The 22,533-nt window shown below is 40.4% G+C and overlaps 4 protein-coding genes across 4 annotated transcripts; 1 reads left to right on the forward strand and 3 right to left on the reverse strand.

Annotated features, from left to right (window-relative positions):
• Positions 1-4,517: 4,517 nt before the first annotated feature.
• On the reverse strand, positions 4,518-6,398 carry LOC130950048 (uncharacterized). Its single transcript, XM_057878612.1, has 3 exons — positions 6,315-6,398; positions 5,289-5,955; positions 4,518-5,173 (listed from the first exon to the last, which is right to left on the reverse strand). Exons 1-3 carry the CDS (start codon positions 6,396-6,398, stop codon positions 4,518-4,520), a joined length of 1,407 nt encoding a protein of 468 aa, XP_057734595.1.
• On the reverse strand, positions 6,395-7,141 carry LOC130950049 (uncharacterized). The gene has a single exon (XM_057878613.1). The coding sequence runs from the start codon at positions 7,139-7,141 to the stop codon at positions 6,395-6,397; it is 747 nt and encodes a 248-aa protein (XP_057734596.1).
• A 483-nt stretch (positions 7,142-7,624) lies between these two features.
• On the forward strand, positions 7,625-10,060 carry LOC130951176 (nudix hydrolase 26, chloroplastic). The gene is made up of 6 exons (XM_057879809.1): positions 7,625-7,908; positions 7,994-8,044; positions 8,689-8,781; positions 9,179-9,273; positions 9,502-9,616; positions 9,724-10,060. Exons 1-6 carry the CDS (start codon positions 7,723-7,725, stop codon positions 9,787-9,789), a joined length of 606 nt encoding a protein of 201 aa, XP_057735792.1. The 5' UTR covers positions 7,625-7,722; the 3' UTR covers positions 9,790-10,060.
• A 108-nt stretch (positions 10,061-10,168) lies between these two features.
• LOC130951175 (uncharacterized) lies at positions 10,169-12,204 on the reverse strand. The gene has a single exon (XM_057879808.1). The coding sequence runs from the start codon at positions 12,049-12,051 to the stop codon at positions 10,591-10,593; it is 1,461 nt and encodes a 486-aa protein (XP_057735791.1). The 5' UTR covers positions 12,052-12,204; the 3' UTR covers positions 10,169-10,590.
• Positions 12,205-22,533: the final 10,329 nt, after the last annotated feature.

The following is a 22,533-nucleotide window of genomic DNA, read 5'->3' on the forward strand; positions in this document are numbered from 1 at the left end:
TATGTGATACATTTAAGAAAAAAATTTAAAAATCTTAAATCTCATCTTAATTTTTAAATAAGAAAGTATTAAATCTTTTTAATAATTTTGAAAATAACATATATTTAAATTTTTATTTTTTTTAAATATTAAGAGAATAATTAATATTTCAAATAATTACTCATTATGTTCTATAATGCACGATGTCAATCAAATTTTGTTATTAGTAGTTAAAATAAATCACAATTGGTAATTGTATATATTTATATCATTTATACCTATAAAAAGATGTTATTATGTTGACCTAAAATGTTATTATTAAATTTATACGTTGAATTCCGACCCAAAAAAAATTACAATAAACATGTAGAATTTAATTTTTATTTCTTCAATTCCATTCACATAAATTAGCATGCTTATGAGTTATGGCAGTAATTATTCCATGATGCTATATTAAATCCTGGATCTTATAAATAAATTGATCTATTGTATATTTATATGTTTTTTTTGTCAAATTTTAATCTATATGTGTATTTAAGCTGATTGAATATTATTTTTATACGGACAAAACACTAAGATAAGTTAAGAAGAGGTAAATATTTTGCAAATCAATCAAATAGAAAGCTGATTCAGGAATCCACCATTGCACAAAATCATATAGTTCGAATCAAGATACATCGAACTAGGTTTGTATGTAATTCGAAACAAGCTAATTCGAATTACCTTAACACGTGAATATAGCATAATTCGAATCGGATGGATTCGAATTACACATTGGATAAATCGAGGCAAGCTTATTCGAATTAGCTTGTGAAACGAAACACTACATAATTCGAATCTATCTGATTCGAATTACTCTTTTTTGGCCACTAGTAGTAATTTGAATTAACCTGTTTCGAATTATACTAGATTTGGCTATGAAAGGAGTTCGAATCCACCCTATTCGAATCACTTTCCTACTCTCAGACCCCACCAAATCTCAGAGAAAACGACCCAGATTCGCTCCGACAAAGGCTCGAGCAGGATAGTTAGCTAATAGAGGACGATCCAAGTAGACTATATCGCTTGGATGGAGTGGCTCATATTGCCGGGGTCATCAACGACGAGGTTAGTAGTTAATTTTTTTTGCTAGTGGTTTATGTTTGTGGTGCTGCATGTGGTGTTTGTTGGCGGTATTGCATGTTGTTTATTGAAATGGTTTTATTTACGGCTTTGTTTGGCGGTTTATGTTAGTGGTTTACATTAGTGGTTTTGCATGTGGTATTGTTAGTGGTTTACGTTAGTGGTTTTTGGATGTGGTTTATGTTAGTGGTTTTGAATTCGGTTGAGTTTTGTGCTTTTAGTTAGTGGTTTTGTTTGTGATTTATGTTAGTGGTATTGCAAGTGGTTTATTTTAGAGATTTTGCATGCAGTTTTGTTGGCGGTTTATGTTAGTGGTTTTTGTCTGCGGTTTTTGTTAGTGGTATTGAATGCGTTTGATTTTAGTGGTTTTGTATACGATTTTGTTGATGGTTTATGTTAGCGGTTTATGTTGGTGGTCTTGGAATTGGTGAATGTTAGTGGTTTATGTTAGCGGTTTAAGCACGTGATTTTGCTAGTGGTTTATTATGTTGGTTTTGCATGTAGATTCTGTTAGTGGTTTCCATACGTGGTTTATGTTGTTAGTTGTTTTTGTTAGTGGTTTTGTAAGTGGTTCTAATTATGCGGTCCATGTAATGCGCAACCCCAGCGATGCATCTCGAGCATGCGGCGGCAGCAGGGCATGCGACTCGATGAGAGATATGTTCCGTACTTGTAGATGGCCGGATTATACCATCTTGCGAGACTGAACGATAGATGGTTTCGATTAGATGAGCCCCTTGTCAGTGCCTTCGTCAAGCGGTGGCGTCCAGAGATGCACACATTCCACATGCCGTTCGGAGAGTGTACGATCACACTTTAGGACGTGGCGTATCAGTTGGGGTTGTCAGTGGACGGGCGTTATGTTAGTGGTTGCCTGACAAATTTTCACATATACATCCAGGGTGGCCGTCCAGCTTGGGTGTGGTTCCAGGAGTTGCTTGGCGTGTTACCTCCTGCGAACCAAATTCAGAAGTTCGCAGTGAACTGCACTTGGTTCCAGGAGACTTTTGGAGAGTGCCCTGTGGGAGGAGATGAGGAGACAGTGAAGCGCTTTGCTCGTGCCTATATCATGATGTTGTTGGGTATCCAGCTGTTTGCCGACAAGTCCGGTAACCGTATTCACATCAGATGGCTACCCTACGTGGCTAAGCTTGAGGAGATGGGTGGCTACAGCTGGGGTTCGGTAGTACTAGCATGGTTGTACCGCTGCATGTGCCGAGTGGCCAACAGACATGTGGAGAAGTTAGCTGGCCCTTTATAGTTACCTCAGTCCTAGATCTTCTGGTGCTTTCCTAGATTTAGGCCTCCTGGGTATGATACGTTCAGCTGGCCGTTGGCCTAGAGATACCATTCTCAGACTTTTCTACTTCTAGCTGTGTTTTTTAATTCCATGTCTGCATATAATGTTATACTATTTTGTCACGCCTTTAAAATGCTATAACACCGATGTGATATGCAGGTAGTCAGGTCACAATCCTTCCGGTAGCGAGAACGGACCTTGAGTTCAGATGTGGAGACTGAGGATAGACATGTTACAGGCCAGGGATGTGAGTATACTAACCTCGTTTGTCTAGTTAATTATAGTTTCAGCATTTGGATTACTATTCGGCCTTACAATGTTCATATCTTATTTCAGTTTATCTGGATGCCGTATAGCTCTCCCGACGTCCTTCAAGTTGTGCATCTGGAGGTGTTGGAGCCTCGTCATACGGCGTTATGGCGGTGTGTGACGGCACTGATATATTTTGCGGTGATAGAGTGGCATCAGATTGATAGAGTGTTACCGCAGTTCGGTGGAGTTCAGTCCCGCCTTCAGCCCGCCCTGAACATCGACTTCTTGATGTTGAAGGACGGGAGAGAAGGTGATCGTTGGTTCACGTTCAGTTTGTAGTTCTGGCATTTTCATTGGGAGAGCCGCGCGGACTACGTTCTCCAGTTCGATGTTGTTGCTGAACCGGGACCCTCACATGACTTCTTGGACTGGTGGAGTCAGCATGGAAAGAGGTTATTGTCACCAGAGATGTACCTGGGGGATTCGAGAGTCGTTCCTATTCCTGTTGAGGCGACGCAGAGGGGTGCCAGTCGAGTTCCTGACATGGACCGTGTTGACGACGTTTCGGATAGGCGTTGGGTTGAGAGGAGAGCTCGCGTCGGGACACGACGAAGCCAGCGTGAGTGGAGGTGGCTAGACCAGGCCTTGGACGAGGGTGACACGGCGGGTAGAGGTAGAGGTAGACGACGAGGGCGTGGAGGCAGACAGAGAGCGCGTGCTGCGGGGCAGGATCACCGTGATCATGGTTACGATGACAACGGCGGTCATCAGTAGGGTCTTAGCGGGAGAGATGCTGGAGGCGATGCTGGAGTAGAGGGTGTTAGTCCCCATCATGGCGGGCATGGTGGAGAGTAGTACGGGTCTAGTATGGGAGATGGTTCTGGCGATCGTGACGGTGGACTTGGATCGGGTCCACCAGGCGATTACTTCGTTGGTATTCCCAGTGCCGACCAGACACTTCAGAAAAGTACCCCATGGGTTAGCCCGGGGACGATGTATGCAGACTTCCTAGCCGGTGATGGTTTTGATGCGGATTTCGGGGGGTCACACTTCCTAGACGAGATGAATGCCATTATGCAGGAGGATGAGCTGGCACGTCGGCGGGGTCCGGTGACGGGACACAGGCACCGTTAGATGTCGATCTGAACGAACCTCCTACCATGGCTGCTCCTGATTATTTTGCATTATGTGGTACCCCTCCTTCCGCATATACTGCTGGGTCACATTCAATTGCGGGGCCGTCTAGGGCACCCGTCCGAGGAGAGTCATTTCCTTCAGGGTCTGCCTCACGACCGTTAGATGTCCAGCCTAGGCCACCTGCACAGCCAGCACCAGATGATGACGAGGATGAGATCGAGGATGAGGAGCCACTTGTTCGGAGAGGCTATAGGACACGGGTTTCCCGTCGTTGCGGCACCGGTTCGCACCTATTTAGATGACTTGTGTATGATGTATGCCTTTATTTCATGATTAGTGTTGTATCTTAGGCACCTTTATTTATGTCTTTTATGTATCTTTACGATCCGAGTTGTATTTTGGTTATGTATGTTTGCGTTCCGTATTGCTTTATCATGTTTCCGTTAATTTGACCATGGGTGTACACTATTTTTTTTAAGATATTTGGATATTTTGTTTATCATGTATCATTTAATTTGAAGAATGCGTTATTGCCTTATGTATTTATCGGAGACGTCATATGGCACGTTGGACACGGAACACATTCATTAAGTAATAACCAAATCAAAGTACATCACATTAACAGTAACAGTTTTTTTCACTTAACAACTCCATGTAACAAAACCGAAAAACATTGGACTCTAACAATAAAAGTGAAATGAACGTAGTAATAAAGCTAACAGTACAACTAATCATGTGGTCCTGTATGGCTTGGTCCTCCAAGCTGTGGACAATCCTGACGTGTATGCCCAGGCTGCCGACATAGGCCACATCTCTTCGCCCTGTTCGGATTTGCCTCATCCATAGTGGTTCGTATCCTAGTGGACCTGGGACGTCCCTCCCTCACACGCCTGTTGTTCGGGCCTGGGATCACTGTCGGCCCATCGTATGGTGGCCAGAAACCCTCGGGGATGAGAGGTGTGAACCCCATCCGATACACACTAAATACCGAGCTAAGACGATACACCTGGTGTACATATGGCCGCCAAGTAAGCCGTGAATAGGCACAACACGCCAGGACGTGAGGACATGGGAAATGAAGTGCCTGAAAGTATCCGCAATCACATGTCTGACTTGCAAGTGAGACCCTGTAGGTACCCAATGAAAACATATCAATAGGAGTTGTCTCCGTGACGGTGTACTCTGAGTTATCTCTGTCGTACAAAGTCACCGTAAAGTACCTCGCCGTCTTCAGATTGGCCTCGATACACTTCACAAGGTGTTGACTGAACTGTTGTCCGGTGCCGAGTTGGGCCTCAGCCTCTCTCCCCTTGCGGACGAATAGTTCGGCCAACCTGTCGTAAGTTGCCTTGACCAGTGAGCACCCGGGAGATTCTTGACCCCCTTCATGATTGAATTAACACACTCGGAGATATTTGTCGTCATGTGCCCAAATCTCTGACCGTCATCACGATGCTGTGTCCGCAAAGAATATTCAATCCGGTTCGCCCACTCACACATGCCAGGTCTTCAGACCGCATAATATCAAACCAGTAGTCGAACTCTACCTCGGTCTTAGCATATGCTGCATTCACAAGTAGCTTCCTTGCGTCCTTGCCCTTGAAGGTCAGGGCGAAATTTTTTGCCACATGTCGAATCCAGAATGCGCGGTAGGCAGCTGGAGGTAGCCATCCTCCGTCAGGAGCCTCAAGGGCGGCCTTGATGCCGTTATGCCTGTTTGATATAACCAACAGTCCCGGCTGCGGGGTCACGTGCTGACGCAGGTGGGAGAGAAAGAAGGACCAGGAATCGGCATTCTCACCCTCAACCAGGGCGAATGCAACAGGCAGAATGTTGGAGTTCCTGTCCTGTGCTATCGCGACGAGCAACGTTCTGCCATACTTGTCATACAGATGGGTGCCAGCAATACTGACCAACGGCTTGCAACGACGGAATGCCTTGATAAATAGTGGAAACGTCAAGAACAGTCGGTGAAAATAAGCTTGCGACTCATCCACCTGTCCCCCAACTTGAACTGTGATCGTCCTAAGGACTGCAACCGTACCAAGCATCGTCAACTGAACTCCTAATACCCACCTAAGGAGCTCGTTATACGACTCATCCCAATCACTATAGATGTAGGCAATGGCCTTCTGCTTCGCCAGCCAGACCCTCCTGTATTCGGCCTAAACCCAAAGTGTGCGGCCGTGGCATTTAAGAGCACCTTGATGCATACGGATGCATCAGCCCGAACCATTGGCATGATGAATACCAAGATCACATGATAATCCAGACTCCTGTGATCGCTGGAGATGGAGGTCGCTAGACACGTATGTGGTCCGTTGTACCTTTAGACCTCCCAAAGGCCCTTGCGCTGCCGAAGGCTAAGCCGAATCAACCATGTGTACCCATTCCCAAACTCAGTACACTTTCCAACATACCGGCGATAGTCAGACTCCACCACCTTGTACTGTACCCCGCGTCGGATGCTGTAAGTCTTCACATTTAACACGGCCTCATCCTTGTCCTAAAATTGCTAACCAACCTGAAACTCTGTTAGACCTGCAGACCCTTCCGCATCTCTGGCGCCAAAACCAGCAAGCTCCCCAGGATCCCCCTCCTGCCTCATTGCATCCAAGTCCAAAAATGAAAAATGTGGAGGGTACTGCTTGTGCCAGAGCTAGAACCACCTCCTGCACCAGCAGGCTTACTCGGTCCAATATCATCGTCATTGTCGTCAGCAATGATATCCGGCTCCACATCGTCTTCGTCTCGATCATCCAACAATGCATCTCCAAGACCAGCCGGTGCAGCACACTGTAAAGGGGTCGGCACATAATCCCCTATTCCAACCTCGCCACCTCCACTTTCGTTGAGATCCACTGCGAACGAAGGGGAGGCGACAGGCTGGACCGGAGGATCATACATAGGTACGGAGGAAGATGCACCAGCAGGTCTGGAGCTAGAACTGGCTACCGTGGCTACAGTGGGGGTATTCGGGTTCGAACCCCCCGAGCTGGATATCACGTCAACCAACTTCGCCAACAGTTCTGGTGTCCTCACTTCGGGAAACTGACGTCGACAATGAAACAGGACCTGCAAGTCCTCATCACTACCGATCGTGAAATAATCATATTTCACGATTTCTTGGAGGACCGAGATTGGAATGCAATAGAAGAACTTCTTAATCCGTTTTACGCCTTCTAGACCAAGTTTCCGTAGAACAGAACCGACAAGGTCATCATAGCTCGTCGTAGGCCTCAAGAAAATACTGAGAGGATCCTTACCAGTGAACTTCACACCGGATCGTGTTTTCCTCTTAATCGATCCTCTATGGTGAACCAAAACTACAAAACTCTCCTCACTAGCCATTTTCCCACTCTAATGAGATCAATTCACATTCACACCATATATATACACGACTGGTCCTTTATAATTCGAATTAACCCATTTCGAATTACATGGAATTGTGCCATTGTGAGTAGTTCGAATCAACCTGATTACTGTTAATGTGTAATTCAAATCAGGTGACTTTGAATTATGTTGGTTCGTGTGTCAGTGTATAATTCGAATCTACATGATTCATGTAGATTCGAATTATATGTTAGTTGAGTTCGAACTTACCTGCTTCAAATTACATGTAAACGTGATTTGATTGATTGATGAAGCAGATTTTACTTTGACTGATTTATATAAAATATTACTTAACTTGACTTATTTTTGTTTTTTGCCCCATTCTTTTTATACATATACCTAATATATCTTTTATTAATTTTTTGTCATGTCCGTGCAATGCATGGGTCGATGCACCAGTTAGAGTAGAAAAGGGGAAAGAAAAATAGCGGTAGAAGGGCATTTTGGTAAAGTACGAGGGGTGAGTGAAGCTCCGATTCCGAATAAGGTGAAATGGGTTTTAATCATCCCATAAAAAGGAGGCGCTCCTCTTCTCTGGAATGGCTTTATGCCGAATAGCGCACCCTTCACCAGTAGTTTTCCGTTTCCCGAAATACCCTTCGAAGCTGCTTAAATTCTCGTCGCTGCCACTCTCCTTTCGTTGCTCATCATCATCGTCAATGGAAGCTGCTCCCGAAGGTTACCGCAGGAACGTTGGCATCTGCCTCATCAACAATGACAAAAAGGCACCAACTCTCTCTCTCTCTCTCTCTCTCTCTCTCTCTCTCTCTCTCAGTAACTGTCTTTTAATTAGGGTTTCTCTGTTTTCAGATCTTTGCGGCTTCGAGGTTGGACATACCCAATGCTTGGCAAATGCCGCAGGTCATTCATTTTTATTTTTTATTTTGCAATCATTATTATTTTCATGTTATCTCTATTTTGTTTACTTTTAATCACTGTATGAGTTTTCAGCTACTTTTAATAAATTCAAATTAGGTATATTTCAGCCCTAATTTATTTAGTGTAATACTTAATTGGCAATTTAGTCCTCAATCTTTCAGAATATTAGAAAAAAAAATTCTGCTTTCAACTATATTAAAATGTTATTGTAAAAGTATAAACTATTTACTTGTGGGTTGATGTTTCGGATGGGAAGAGAAGAAAGTGGGGTTTCATGGAGTAACTAACTATAAATCCATTCTTGGCTCACAAACCCACCCTTGAGAACAATTGTTTTTTCAGGTGCAAGTGTATAATTATTCTTGATAACTAAACTTAGAGTCCCTTTTATGATTATGTTATTTGAAACTAAAAGTATTTAGTATCTGACTAGAAATTTGCATAGGCTGCACCAACATGGGAGTTCTAAATAGTGTTGCTACTTGCTAATGAGTAAATAGACAGAGAAAGAAATCCAAAGACAGAGAGTTATGCTGCTTATATCGTTCTTGCAATGTATTATTTGTTGAAAGGAATGATATATAGCTGTATTAAGTCTGTAATGAACTTAATGTGGTATTTTTTAGGGTGGTATTGATGAAGGTGAGGATCCAAGAAATGCAGCTATCAGAGAATTAAGGGAAGAGACAGGAGTTAGTTCCGCAGAAGTGATTTCTGAGGTGCAAATTATAAAGTCCTTTTCTTGCCTTCTACAAAGATTTTCGGACAAGTTACATAGTTCTTCCATCTAGGTTCTCTTATAAGTTATAACCACTCAATCATGTTTTGCCATTCAAATGTCTCGTTGATTAAATATGGTTATATTTATACTTATATTGTTCCATATAATACTAATTAGGCATTGCATATGTTACTATATGATATATATGAAACCATGTTATATAGCAAGCTTCTAATACTTATTCCTACTAAGGTTGAGTGTAAAAGGGAACTTACCAACCTATTTTCCTCCTCCATTCTCTCTCTCTCTCTCTCTCTCTCTCTCTCTCTCTCTCTCTCTCTCTCTCTCTCTGGAAGAACCTCTACATACTCATCGTGTTGGATTTTTTCTTGCAGGCACCTCATTGGTTGACATATGACTTCCCACCACAAGTCAGGGAGAAATTGAATATTCAGTGGGGATCTGATTGGAAGGGTCAAGCACAAAAATGGTAAACAATTGGATCTGCTCAGTCCATATCAAATTATGTTGCTAACAACCCCATACTAGTCAGATAACATTTTGTAACGGATGGATGCTTCTAACAATTTTTTACCCCCCTATTCAATGAGTTTATAGAGAGTTATAGATATACTTTAAAGCTGTGTGTGTATTAATTTGGGGAAGAAGTTATATCTTGGTTTTGGCAATACTATTCTTGATCCCTTGATATTCATAGGTTTCTTTTTAAGTTCACTGGTCAAGATCAAGAAATCAATCTTTTGGGTGATGGTACTGAGAAAGCTGAGTTCGGTGAATGGTCATGGCTGCCACCAGAGAAAGTAATTGAGCTTGTGAGTAATGGTGACTGTGATAAACATTTCTTCACCCCAATTTAGAATGTGTGATGCTCTAAGCGAAATTGACTTGGCTTATTATATCTTCTATTTGCATTTTTCAGGCAGTGGATTTCAAGAAGCCTGTGTACAAGGAAGTCCTAGCAGCTTTTGCTCCACATCTCCAATAAGTTTTGCTGAAATTGTTATGGCAATGACAGTTGCCTTTGAGAATTGTGTGGGCTGCGTAGAAAATAATGTATACAAATTGTGTCTCTTGGCCATAACCTGTATTGTGTTTTCATTTGGGGAGGGCCATGAATTGTATTTATAGGCATCTGTCCAATTTTGTTTCATGAATGAAATATCTGATACCTCATTTGTATTTGTCTTTGATACCTATCTAGAGTATGTACAAAAATAACCCGATACAAATAAATTTTACTGGAAAATTCACACTTATGTCTTGGAAGAAAAGGAAAAACTACTTAAGGATGTTCAACAATGTCTGTGCCTTCAAATAAGGGACCCTGAAACTTGTCACCATATAGGGCTACCAGATTCCCAATGGACATGAAAGTAATTCACTAGTAATATATTTCTATTTTAGTATCAAAATAATATGCGCATCAACAAAGTGAGATCGTGTTTTACACTTTTACTAGGATTTCTCTTTTCTGTACACTGGATAATTTGCACAAGCAAACAGTAGTGTTATCCTCTCTCTTTTCCCCTACTAAAACAGCAGCAAAATATTGCCCAAAATTTGATGGAGCCTTTTCAATGAAAAAACATTCACATAAATTTCCAAGAAAAGAAAAAGTATACACATTGAACAAACTACTTTCCATTCCTTAAGATTCAGTGTCTCAATCAAATTCTTGAGAACTCTGTAATATCTTCACTTAGAACATCAATCACCCTGCGAATCAAGCATTGCACAGATTCTGACAGCTGTGAAGAGAATAGTCAAAAGACCAGGAACAATAATCTCATTGCCTTAGAATGTTTTCTATCTGTTCTGTCACAATGTCAGCCACAATCTCAGGTGAGAACCTTCTTATCATGTCCTCCCTCGCCTTTCTTCCTTTGGCCGTAGCTGCATTGCGATGATCCATCACCCGCCTCATAAGATTCTGAAGTTCATCCACGCAAGGTTCAGCCCAAAGATGCCCCATGAATGGCCCTTCCATCACTTCACTCATTCCATCCACAGGTAGTGGATAGCTATTATCATCTGTCAAATACTCAGTTGGCCCTGACCAATTCGTTGCAATCACCGGCAGCGACATTGCCATGGCTTCCACAAGAGGTCTCCCCCATCCCTCTCCTCTCGAAGGAAGAACAAACGCATCAGCAGCTTTGTAAACTTTCGGCAACTCACTTTGCGCTATGTGGGAATTGATAACATATACAGGAGCGAAACCCCCAACCGGTTCTCCAAGATCGGAACTCTCCACAAAATCCATTATTTTGTTCCCAAAATCTCTATCAGTGTGATATGGATTTGTTAACAAGAACAAAGCAACATTATCATCCTTTGAGAATTCCTTCAAGTATGCTTTCAACAAGACATCCCAACCTTTCCTATACTCCCACTTGAAGATACTCAAAAACACAAAATTCTTCTTCGTGCTAGAAGAGCCTAAAATGCATTGCCCTCTTGATGCGAGATCCAATGGCTTGTACTTGGCAGGATCAAAGAACGTAACATCAATAGGTTGAACAATCTTCACCACCTTGGAAGGATCAACCCCACTTCCCACGAATGTGGATTTGTGAAAATCAGTGGGAACCCAAACATAATCCATTTTGTTACATCTCTCTACATGTTCACCATTAACTCTATCAGTCTCAAACATAGTCCTACCAATCACAGACTTGAAATCTCTGTAAAAAGGTGATGGAGGGCATGGAAAAGTTTGAAACAATGGGGGGTACCAAGCACCAGGTTCACTATGGCACACCACAATGGTCTCATTCATTCTACACTCTGTTCGGTATAGCTCATAAGCCAAATTCTTCATTTCTTGTGGCAAACCCTCCCAAAATTCCAATGATTCTTGATCTCCATGGTGCTCAATTGCCAACCTAAATGAATGCATTTTGGTGTGGCTATGAAGGGACAGAACATAAGACCAAGCCTCTGAGCTATACCCACCGCCTGAGAGAAAAGGAGCCATCCATAGCACACATTGGGAGGGCACAAAAACTGATTTTGGGGGTGAAAACAGAGACCCAATTGCTTGAATTAGGGTTTGTGATGTTAGTGAGTGTCTCAAGTAGTGAACTTTATAGTAATTTGTTCTTGTGAAACCTAATGTGACTGCTAAAATAAGAAGCAATAAGGGCAGTGTGTAAAATGCAAAAAAATTGAATTTTGATTTGATGGGGTGGGGTGTTATTGAGGGTGAATTGGGATTAACATGTTGGTTTGATTCAAAAGAATTCATGAGAACATGTATTGTTGGAATTATACCAAGGTTCCAGAGAAAGAAGTGAGAGTGACGAACCTGCAGAGGGAATCCAACGAAATACAGACTCTAGAGACCTAATTACTGTGCCGCACGAATTGCTCTCTCCTGATCCATTTGAAAAATGCTCCTTTTAAAGGAAATCTTCAAGTTAAAATTGGGATTTAGGGTTTTCCTTTGACACTCTCCTAATAGGAAAATGGATTGAAATTTTCTTTATCTTTTTTTCTGTTTTTTATTATTTGTATGTAGTGTTAATGTTAATTATTGATATTTTAGAGAATTTAAATTCTTTTAGATAACTTTTATTTTCACAGTTCAATTTTTATTCAATAATTATACTATAATTTTTTACTACTATCATCCGTTTTTTTTTTACAACTATTTTTTTCAACTATTATCATCCAATTAAATTCATATTTTATCACCATTCAAACGATAATACAATGAAATTTTTATTATTTTTGTAATTATGTATAATTGATTTTTATGTTATCATCCAATTATTTCTTTATCCAAATTCTATTTTATTCCAAGAATATTATCTATGAGAATATTCATGGATTTGATTAAAGACATAAAAGCAATGAGAAAAATAAACTTTAAAAGGAAAAACTATCCATCAATCTAAGCAAAAACACTTATAAATATCCATATTTTATTATAATATCATCGAATATAATTATGTCTTTTAAAAAAGATAATTTCATACATGGTTAGTATTAAAGAAATTTGTAGAAATAACTGGTTGTGTATAACCATATTAGCACATATTAACACAAATAATTAATTTTAAAATTAAAGTTACAATGATGTGATTTGCACATTATATTAAACTTTATATAAAATATAAGTTAAAAGAGTAATGCTATATATACATTAAAATTAGTCATTAAAGTCAGCCATCAATATAAAATACATATTAAAATATAAATACACATTAAAAATAAATTAAATTACACATATATTTATACATAAATACATTAGTAGTTGATTTTAGTGATTGATTTTAGCGTACAAATAGCATTTTTGAAGTTAAAATATAAAACATAAATTCAAAATAAGTTAAACTATTAAACAATACATATAATAATTGATTTGGTAAATAAATTTTTGTGTGCATACAATATTTTCAAAAAAATTATCTAAATACATAAATTTAATTGAATTACTATATCAAATTCTTTATATTATCAATATATTAAAATTAATATCTTTTGAAAAAATACATAATTAAATATAATAAAATATAACTAAAAAATATACAAATTTGTTATGAGTTTTGTAGGACTAATATTTGAAAAAAAGTCTTATATCAAAAGACTAACATCTGAAAAAGAGTCTTATAAACTCTTGACTTTTCTATCATATGAATTAGTTTTTGTGGTAATGGTTCTCTCAAGACCTTTTAGCTCATTACATTGGTGTTTTTAATTTTCATTGAGAGTCGACTTGTTCTTGTCTGGGGAACAAGTCGGCTTCTTGTGACAAATGATTGCCGAACTTATCTCTCAAGGTTGGACTGTCAATCTTCCAAATTCGAGCTTTTCCTATTGATGAAGTGTGAGAGCGTGAGCAATGGAGAGGGAGAGGAGTGTACCTGCAAAGGCACTCCAATGCTTAAGTCAGTATAATGTATTGTTCGAACTGTCTGAAGAAGATACTTTACCTTGCTTTTGTATGGTGAGCCTCTCGTCAGTTATGGTTTTAGCATTTACGTTTGCTTGGAGGGGATTGATAACGTATCTGATTATTGTACCGTTTGGTCAGCGGTTCCGATTTGAAACGTTAATTGGCCGAGTTATAGCTCATAAAAGCCGAGCTGTAACGTGCGATACCGAGTTATAAGTTATATTTGTAACTGCCATATCCCAGCCCCAAGCTTAGCCTGAGGAGAGTTTTTAATGAAGTAGGTTGAACTTCTTGATGAGTTATAACTCGGTTGGGTGAATTAGTCACGGAGCCCCCAGTTCAACGTACTTCATTAAAAATGTTATTGTGGAAAGTGGGGGGTCGTGCCCACTTTTTACTGAAGAGAGAGAAAGATGTTTGGATCATTAAAAGATTTTTATGTTTCCAAAGCAACTGCACCGTTTGATGTGATTGAGGTAGCAGTTACTTCGTGATGTGGTTAATTTGATGGTTTGGGTTTCAATTTGCTTATCCCTGACCCTTGGTTTTGCTTCTTAGAAAACAGAATGAGTAAAAGAGGTATGCATGCTCTCTCTTTCATCTGCTAATTTATCATTTCCTTCTTCTTTCTTTTTGTTCTTCTTTTCTGTGTTCTCTCATGGAGTTTGAGAAGGAGAAGAAATGGGAGATTAACTGGTCTTATGACTGGGTTAGTGAAGATGTTAAGTCTCGAGTATCCCTGTTTCGTGATGAGGCAGCTGTTAAAGAGGTAGATATAACAAAAATCATAGGGTTGGGTCTGGTGTTCAAGTGGAGTTACTGCCATGTAGTAGTGAGGATAGGGTTTATCATAGGGGGCAAGGGTTTGAATATTTCTACATGCATAGTTGCGTCTTAGAAGAACTACGGGTGGGGTTGCCTTTTATGGACTTTGAGTGTCAAATTTTGAAGCAACTAAACTGTGCTGCCTCACAATTGCATCCTAATGGCTGGGCATTTTTGCGATGTTTTGAAATATTAATGGAATTTCTTGAGGAAGAGCCTTCTGTAGATTTGTTCTTCTCTCTGTTTCAAGCTAAAGGAGTTTAAAAAGGGGGTGGATTAATCTGAATAGCACTCTTGGATTCGGTATCTTCAAATTGTATAAATCTTCTTTCAAGGATTTTAAAGAAATGTACCTGAAAGTGAGGAGTGTAGAAAAATAGTTTCCATTTTATATGGACGAATTTTTGGCTGAGAGGTCTCCGTTATGGTGGTGTTCGGAACCTTAGAATATCCTCGGGGCCGAAGTGATTACTCCAAGGAATGTTTGTATGATTGAGTTCCTCGTGGAACAAATTGATCGGAAAGACCTAATTTCCATGTTTGAACTTTTAAAGTGGGAGGAAAATAGAGATGTTGTGCTAGAGTATATGGGTGAGTTGTGTTGATTTATTTGTTTATTTGTGTCTTTGAACACTACTGATTTGGCGTTGTTTTCTTGGAACTTGCAGGGGGTAAGTATCCTGGTGTTTCAGCTGCATTGCTGAGGTCTCGATTCAAAAATAAGAACATGGAAAAAGAGGTATCTTCGTCAAATAAGGAAAAAGCTACCGCGGCTACAGAGGTTAATAAGCCTATCTCTGGTCGGAGGAAAGTTATTCTGAAGAAGAGAAAGGGTGATGTGGTTGATTTGTCCGAGGAGTCTAGCCAAAAGGAAAATGATGTTTCTCTGGAAGAAATTCATGCGTTTCTGTCATATCAAAGGAAACTGCATGAAGTGTCTGAACATAGTGATGGGTTATCGGTTTGGGGTAGGGACTTTCCTTACATGGCTGTGGCGGATGACATTTTTCAATCCTCGGCCGATGTGTCCCTGGCGAACGAGGTTGGGAAAGTAGCTATCGGATAATATATGCAGGTAATTTTGGAAGGTAAACTTCAGCATTGTATTTCATTCTATTCTGATTTGATGTTCGATATGTTTATAAGTAGTTGGCTTTCGAATGGCGAGTTTGGGTCGTAGTTAAGAGTTGAAATATAAGAGGTTGGCGGTCCAGAGGGAAGATTTTGATTTATTGAAAGATGAGCTTGCTCAGAGTAAGGATAAAGTTGCTCAGTTACAAACTAAGCTAGATGACGTGGAGAAACGATTGAAAGAAACAAAAGATATCTATGCTAAGGATGTGGAGGATTTAAAGAAAAAGGAGGCTGATCTGGCGAGTGTGGAAACTCGGTTAATTGAAGTAACCGCTCAGCTGAAAGATATGAAACAGAAAAAGCAAAATGAGATTTTGGACTCATTTGTTGAAGGTTTTGAAAGAGCTTGTATTCAGGTGAAGTTTATAGCTCCTGAGGTGGATTTTTCGGTGATGGATCCTGGAAAGATTGTCAGAGATGGTAAGTTGGTGGATGATGATGGTGTTGCGGAGGATGAAGCTGAAAACACTTAGTGTTTTGTGAAAGTGAACTTTGTTTTATTTTCTTATGCTCTTAGTGCTCTGTTTGTCTAGAGCTGTTATTTTGTTAAGGCTTTTTGTGTTTGAAATCTGTTTTTGTAGCCAAAAAGGCATTATAGTTTGAGTTGGACTGATTAAATGACAATCCCTAGTCATTTGTATGCATTTAGAATATATCTGTTTAACTGAGCGTATGTTGTATAAAGCTTTTGGGCATTTTGGTAGGAATATCTTTTCAAGACATTCATTGTTTGTAATTGAATAGATTGGCCGAGCTTGCATAAGTCGGAGTTTGTGGAAGCGAAGGCGCTTGTTTGTTTTGAGATTCGAACTTTGAGAAATAAACTCGGCAGATAGTAAAATAGAGTGTTTGAATAAATGTATGATAATGTTTAATTGATTGATAGACCTTTAATTTCAAAGGCGTATGTAGGCTAGCCTCGTTAAAATCTCTCCAAGGAAAACCCCTTTTTTCGGGAAAAAATCTTGGCAGTAGAAAAAAGAGTAAAAGCCTGTCCCTGACTTTTAACTATAGAAGCTTTTCAGAGAAGAAACATTTCAGGTATTAGGTAAAGTTGTACCATCTATATATTCTAGTTTGTATGCTCCATTGTCGAGAACTTCTGTAACTTGGTAGGGGCCGTCCCAATTTGCGGCGAGTTTTCCATGATTTGATGGCTTTCGAGCAGTTTCTGTTTTTCGGAGTACTAAGTCTCCTTTTTGGAATGATCGGCTTCTGACCGTCTTATTGTGTCGCCGAGCTATAGCTTGTTGTGCTGCACGGAGTCGGAGTGTTGCGATGCTTCTGACTTCCTCGATGATATCTAACTCGGCTCGCCGAGCTCCATCGTGGTTGGTAACTTGCGTCCGGATGGAACTTTGTGAAATTTCTAATGGGATCATTGCCTCAGATCTGTATACAAGTCTGAATGGGGTCTCCTTTGTTGATGATTGTGGTGTAGTATTATACCCCCAAAGGACTTCTGGTATGAACTCGTCCCAAAGTCCTTTAGCGTCGTCTAATTCCTTCTTTAGGGCGTGTAATATCACCTTATTTGCTGCTTCTGCCAGTCTGTTTGTTTGAGGATGTTCCACAGAGGAGAAGTGATTATTGATTTTTAAGTTCTGCAAAAATGATGTAAATTTCTGATCGACAAACTGGCGACCATTGTCAGTAATGATGTGCCGAGGAAGGCCAAAATGACAAATAATATTTTTCCAGATAAAGGAGATCATTTGTTGTGATGTAATCTTAGCTAAAGGTTGGGCTTCAACCCATTTTGAAAAATAATTAATTGCAACTACCAGAAATTTTACCTGACCTGGTGCTATTGGGAATGGACTGAGGATATCGAGCCCCCAGTGGTTGAAGGGCCAGCTGATGTCCAAATAATGTAATTGCTCGGCTGGGATGTGTATGAGTGGTGCATGTTTTTTTGCAATTGTTACATGTCTTAACCTTATTATGGGTATCCTGCTTTATGGTAGGCTAAAAGAAACCTGCCCGGAGGATTTTAGAGGCTAAACTCCGAGCTCCAGTGTGTATTCCGTAGATGCCTTCATGGGCTTCGGATAATGCTATTTCTGCTTCTATTTGGTTGAGGCATTTTAGAAGTGGTCGGGAGTATCCTCGTCGATACAAAGATTCATTTAATAATGTGAAGAAAGACGCTTGTCGTCGGAACCTCTTTGTATTCTCGACATTGTCCGGTATGTTTCCTGTTTGTAAATAATATATAAATGTGCTTTGCCAATCCTGTTCCTGTGTGACACTCACAACATCGGTTAGAGTAACACTTGGAGATGTTATAGTTGATTGATTTAATATAGAAAGATCGGCTTGTGTGCTGCCGAGTTTAGATAAGATATCATCCCTGTGATTCTGTTCTCGTGATATATGATGTATTTCAAACTTTGTAAATTTTGAAGTTAAATGTTTTACTAACATTAATTATTTAGAAAGAAGTGGATCTTTTACCTGGAAAATATCGTTTACCTGCTGTACTACCAAGAGTGAATCGCAATATACCTTTATGTTGGAGATATGGTGATGTAAGCAAAGTCAGAGTCCAGTGACGAGAGCCTCATATTCTGATTGATTATTGTTGGCTTTGAAGGTTAAGTGGAGTGAATGTTCTAGAATGAAGCCATCGTCGCTCTCAAGTCGGATGCCTGCGCCGCACCCTTGATTGTTTGATGAACCATCGATGTATAATGTCCATTGTACTGTATGGTCGTCTTCGGTAGGCATTATTAGTTTTGCTATGAAGTCAGCAAGAAATTATGACTTGATCGGTCCTCTTGCCTGGTATCTGATATCAAATTCTGACAATTCAATTGACCACTTAACAAGTCTTCCTGCAATTTCTGGCTTGTGCAGCACCTGGCGTAATGGGTGGTTGGTCCGAACATAAATGACATTGCTCTGGAAATAAGGTTGGAGCCTCCTTGCTAAAAATAATAATGCTAATGCTAGTTTTTATATCCTCGGATAGTTGATTTCAGCGTGCTAGAGGGTTTTACTGACGAAGTAAACTGGCTGCTGAACTTTGTCTCTTTCTGTAACAAGAGCAGAGCTTATTGCCCGGTTAGTAACTGATAAGAATAAGAATAAATCCTCCCCTTATAAGGGTTTCTGTAAAATCGACGGTTGGGAGAGAGTTATTTTTAATGTATTAAAAGCTCTCTCACAATCGTCGTTCCACTGAAAGGTGTTTTTCTTTTTAATTGTTTTGAAAAAAGGAATAGATTTTGAAGCTAAACATGGGACGAATCTGGATAGTGCAGCAAGTCTTCCTCTGAGGCGCTGCACTTCTTTTATTGTCTTCGAGCTTGTCATCTCCAGCACTGCACGACATTTCTCAGGGTTCACCTCAATGCCCCTACTGGTTAGTAAAAATCCCAGAAATTTACCGCCTTGAACGGCAAAGGCGCATTTTTCAGGATTCAAGCGCATGTTGTATTGTCGTATCTGGCCGAATATTTCTGTGAGGTCATCAATATGGTTATTGCCGACCTTAGTCTTGGCGACCATGTCGTCGACGTACACCTTTATGTTTCGGCCGATTTGATTTGTGAAGACTTTGTCCATAAGTTGCTGGTAAGTTGTTCCTGCATTCTTTAGTCCAAAAGGCATAACTTTATAACAATAGTTACCGAATTCAGTGATAAATGCCGTTTTACTTTGATCATATGGGTACATAAGTATTTGATTGTACCCCGAATAGGCGTCCATGAAACTTAAAGTGGCATAACCAGAAGCATTATCCACCAAAGAATTGATGGACGGCAAAGGGTAAGAATCTTTTGGGCACGCCTTGTTTAAGTCAGTGAAGTCGACGCACATGCGCCGCTTACCATTTTATTTTCTTACCATTACAACATTGGCCAGCCAGGTAGTAAATCTGATTTCTTTAATGAATTTTGCATTGATAAGCTTTTGCGTTTCTTCTAATGATGCTCTTTTCTTTTCATTTCCGAGGTTTCTTTTCTTCTGCTGTACTGGTCGTACGGAAGGGTTTATGGCCAACTTATGACTGATGATTTGTGGGTCAATGTCGGGCATGTCAGAAGGCGTCCATGCAAAGAGGTCGGCTTGCTTTTGTAGGAAAGCTTCTATTGCCTTTAACTCCACTGTGCTTATTGCTGTACCTACATAGGTGAATTTATTAGGATCATTATTAAAATATACTTTTTGTAAGTCACCTGTTGGCATAGGTCTTTCAAGAAAGTCGGCTCTAGGATCTAGGTCGGCTAATGCCGAGCTATTAGTGGTGAGGTGTACGTTGTTGACTTGATGTTGATTTGAACGGCGTGGAAGTCTCATGCTGATGTTGCAATACTGCCGTGCTTCTTTATGATCTCCATGGATTGTTACAACGTGTTCGTTCTGCACAGGGAACTTAACGCAGAGGTGAACAGTAGATACAATTGCGCCAAACTTATTTAGAAAAGGTCGGCCAAGTATAAGATTATAGGGGCCGAAACAATCTACTACTAAATACTGAATATCACATGTTTTAGAGAGAGAGTGCTCACCTTTTAACTACACTGATCCCAATACCGGGACTCGTTCACCTGAGAAACTGACTAAATCTCCCCCCGTTGATTGGAGAATGTTGTCGCTGAGCTTCATTTTTTGGAATGTTGAATAAAACAGAACGTCAGCGCTACTCCCCGGATCTAGGAGTACCTTCCTCACCAATAGATCTCCTAATTGGAGAGTGATAACCACAGGGTCATCCAGATTCTGTATGTTGGAATCGAAATTTGCGTGCGTAAATGTCATTTGTGAAAATTGTGCTGCTATCTGGGTTTCGCGGTGTGGTCCATCAACCGAGCATATTGCTCGGAATGATCGCTTTCTAGCCGAGCTTGATGATCCTCCACTGGCATATCCTCCTGAAATACAATTAATTATACCTCACGGTTGGTCATATTGGTTTGAGGATGACTTCTCTTTTCCTTGATTGGGTTGTTAGGATGAAGCATTTGCTGTGGAGGGTGTGGTACGTCTTTGGATGTGACCTCCGATGTACTTGTCAAGGTGGCCTTGCCGAGCTAGACGTTCCAAGAGGTTTTTTGCCACCACACAATCGTCGGTGGTGTGGCCGTGCTTTTGGTGGAAAGTGCAGTATTTAGACTTGTCGACGTTCTTGGTGTGTGCCGGCCTTCCTTGGTGGCTTGATTAATTTTGAATTCAAGATCTCTTTGATTATGTCTTCTCGCTTGGTGTTGAACTGTGTGTAAGAATCAAATCGAAGGGTAAGTTTAAAATTTTTCTTACTATTTTGTGCCTTATCTTCGTTTCTGTAGTATGTTTTGTCGAATTTTTGAGCTTGTCTGAGTTCCTCGATATCGATTTGACCTTTAGCTTTCTCGCAAAACTCGGCAAGGGTTTTCGGTTTGGCTACCGCGATGGTCTCTTGGAACTTCCCGGGTTGGAGTCTGCTTTTGATGGCATGTAGATGGACTTCGGGGTGGAGGTCTGGTATGCTTATGGTGACTTTCGTGAAGCGAGTCATATAGTCTTTCAGGCTCTCATTTTGTCCCTGCTTGATTGTATTTAGATAATCTGAGTCATGCAAATAAATTGCAGATCCAGCGAAATGGTCCTCAAATAGTTTGGCCAGCTGTTGAAATCACGAGATAGAACTTGCAGGCAAAGCACAAAGCCAATCAAGTGCAGGACCGTCTAAATAATTTAGGAAACAACGCATAAAATAGTATCAGATGCACCGTTAACGATCATTATTGATCAGAATTTCTTGAGGAATTTTGTTAGGTCTCCAAGTCCGTCATAAGGTGTGGAGGTCAGTGGCAGGGTGAATCTTCATGGTAGTTCGAAGTTTATCACTTCTGGTGTGAAGGGTCCCACGGGTTCATCGGGCTCTTCATTCTCGTCTTCGGGCTGGGCTCCCTCGACACGAATGGTCTAAAAAACGTGAGAGCGGTTGGAATAATGGTGTTCATCATCCTCTAGTTGTGGTTGACGAGCGTTGTTGTTTTCTATCCGTGCATTGTTCAATTCAGTGATTTGGGTTACCATTCTTTGATTCTCTTCGGCCATACGTTGGTTGGCCTGTTGCAGCTCGGTTACCATCTGAAGAAGGGGGTGGTACATCAGCCATGAACACAGGTGAAGATGATGGGACCAAAAGAGAAAAGATTTATCGTCTGGGCCCCACTGTGGGCGCCAATTGTTCTTGTTTGGGAAACAAGTCGGCTTCTCGTGACGAACAATTGCCGAGCTTATCTCTCGAGGTTGGACTGTCAATCTTCCAAATCCGAGCTTTTTCTTTTAATGAAGTGTGAGAGCGTGAGCAATGGAGAGGGGGAGGAGTGTACTTGCAAAGGCACTCCAATGCTTAAGTAAGTATAATGTATTGTTCAAACTGTCTGAAGAAGATACTTTACCTTGCTTTTGTATGGTAAGCCTCTCGTCGGTTATGGCTTTAGCATTTACGTCGGCTTGGAGGGGATTGATAACGTATCTAATTATTGTACCGTTTGGTCGGCGATTCTGATTTGAAATGTTAATTGGCCGAGTTATAGCTCATAAAAGCCGAGTTGTAACGTGCGATATCGAGTTATAAGTCATATTTGTAACTGCCATATCACGACTAAATGAAGATGGCTTCTTGTGGAGGATTTTGATTAGTAGAGGATTCTAATTGACAAAAGATTGAGTAAAGTGTCACTGAGTAAAGTTCAGTAGAATGAAATCGTCATAATGCCAAATTTTAAAAGGATGTTATGTTATGTGTCTCCTGCTACCAATATTTGAAAAAGAGCCTTTCATAAAGAGGGGCCAACACTTGCAAAAAAAAAGTTTTATAAGATTTTGGACTTTTTCACTATATAAGCCAGCTTTTAAGAAAATCATTCTCCT

The sequence above is a fragment of the Arachis stenosperma genome, chromosome 9 (genome assembly GCF_014773155.1).
Source record: "Arachis stenosperma cultivar V10309 chromosome 9, arast.V10309.gnm1.PFL2, whole genome shotgun sequence".
Lineage (NCBI taxonomy): Eukaryota > Viridiplantae > Streptophyta > Magnoliopsida > Fabales > Fabaceae > Arachis > Arachis stenosperma.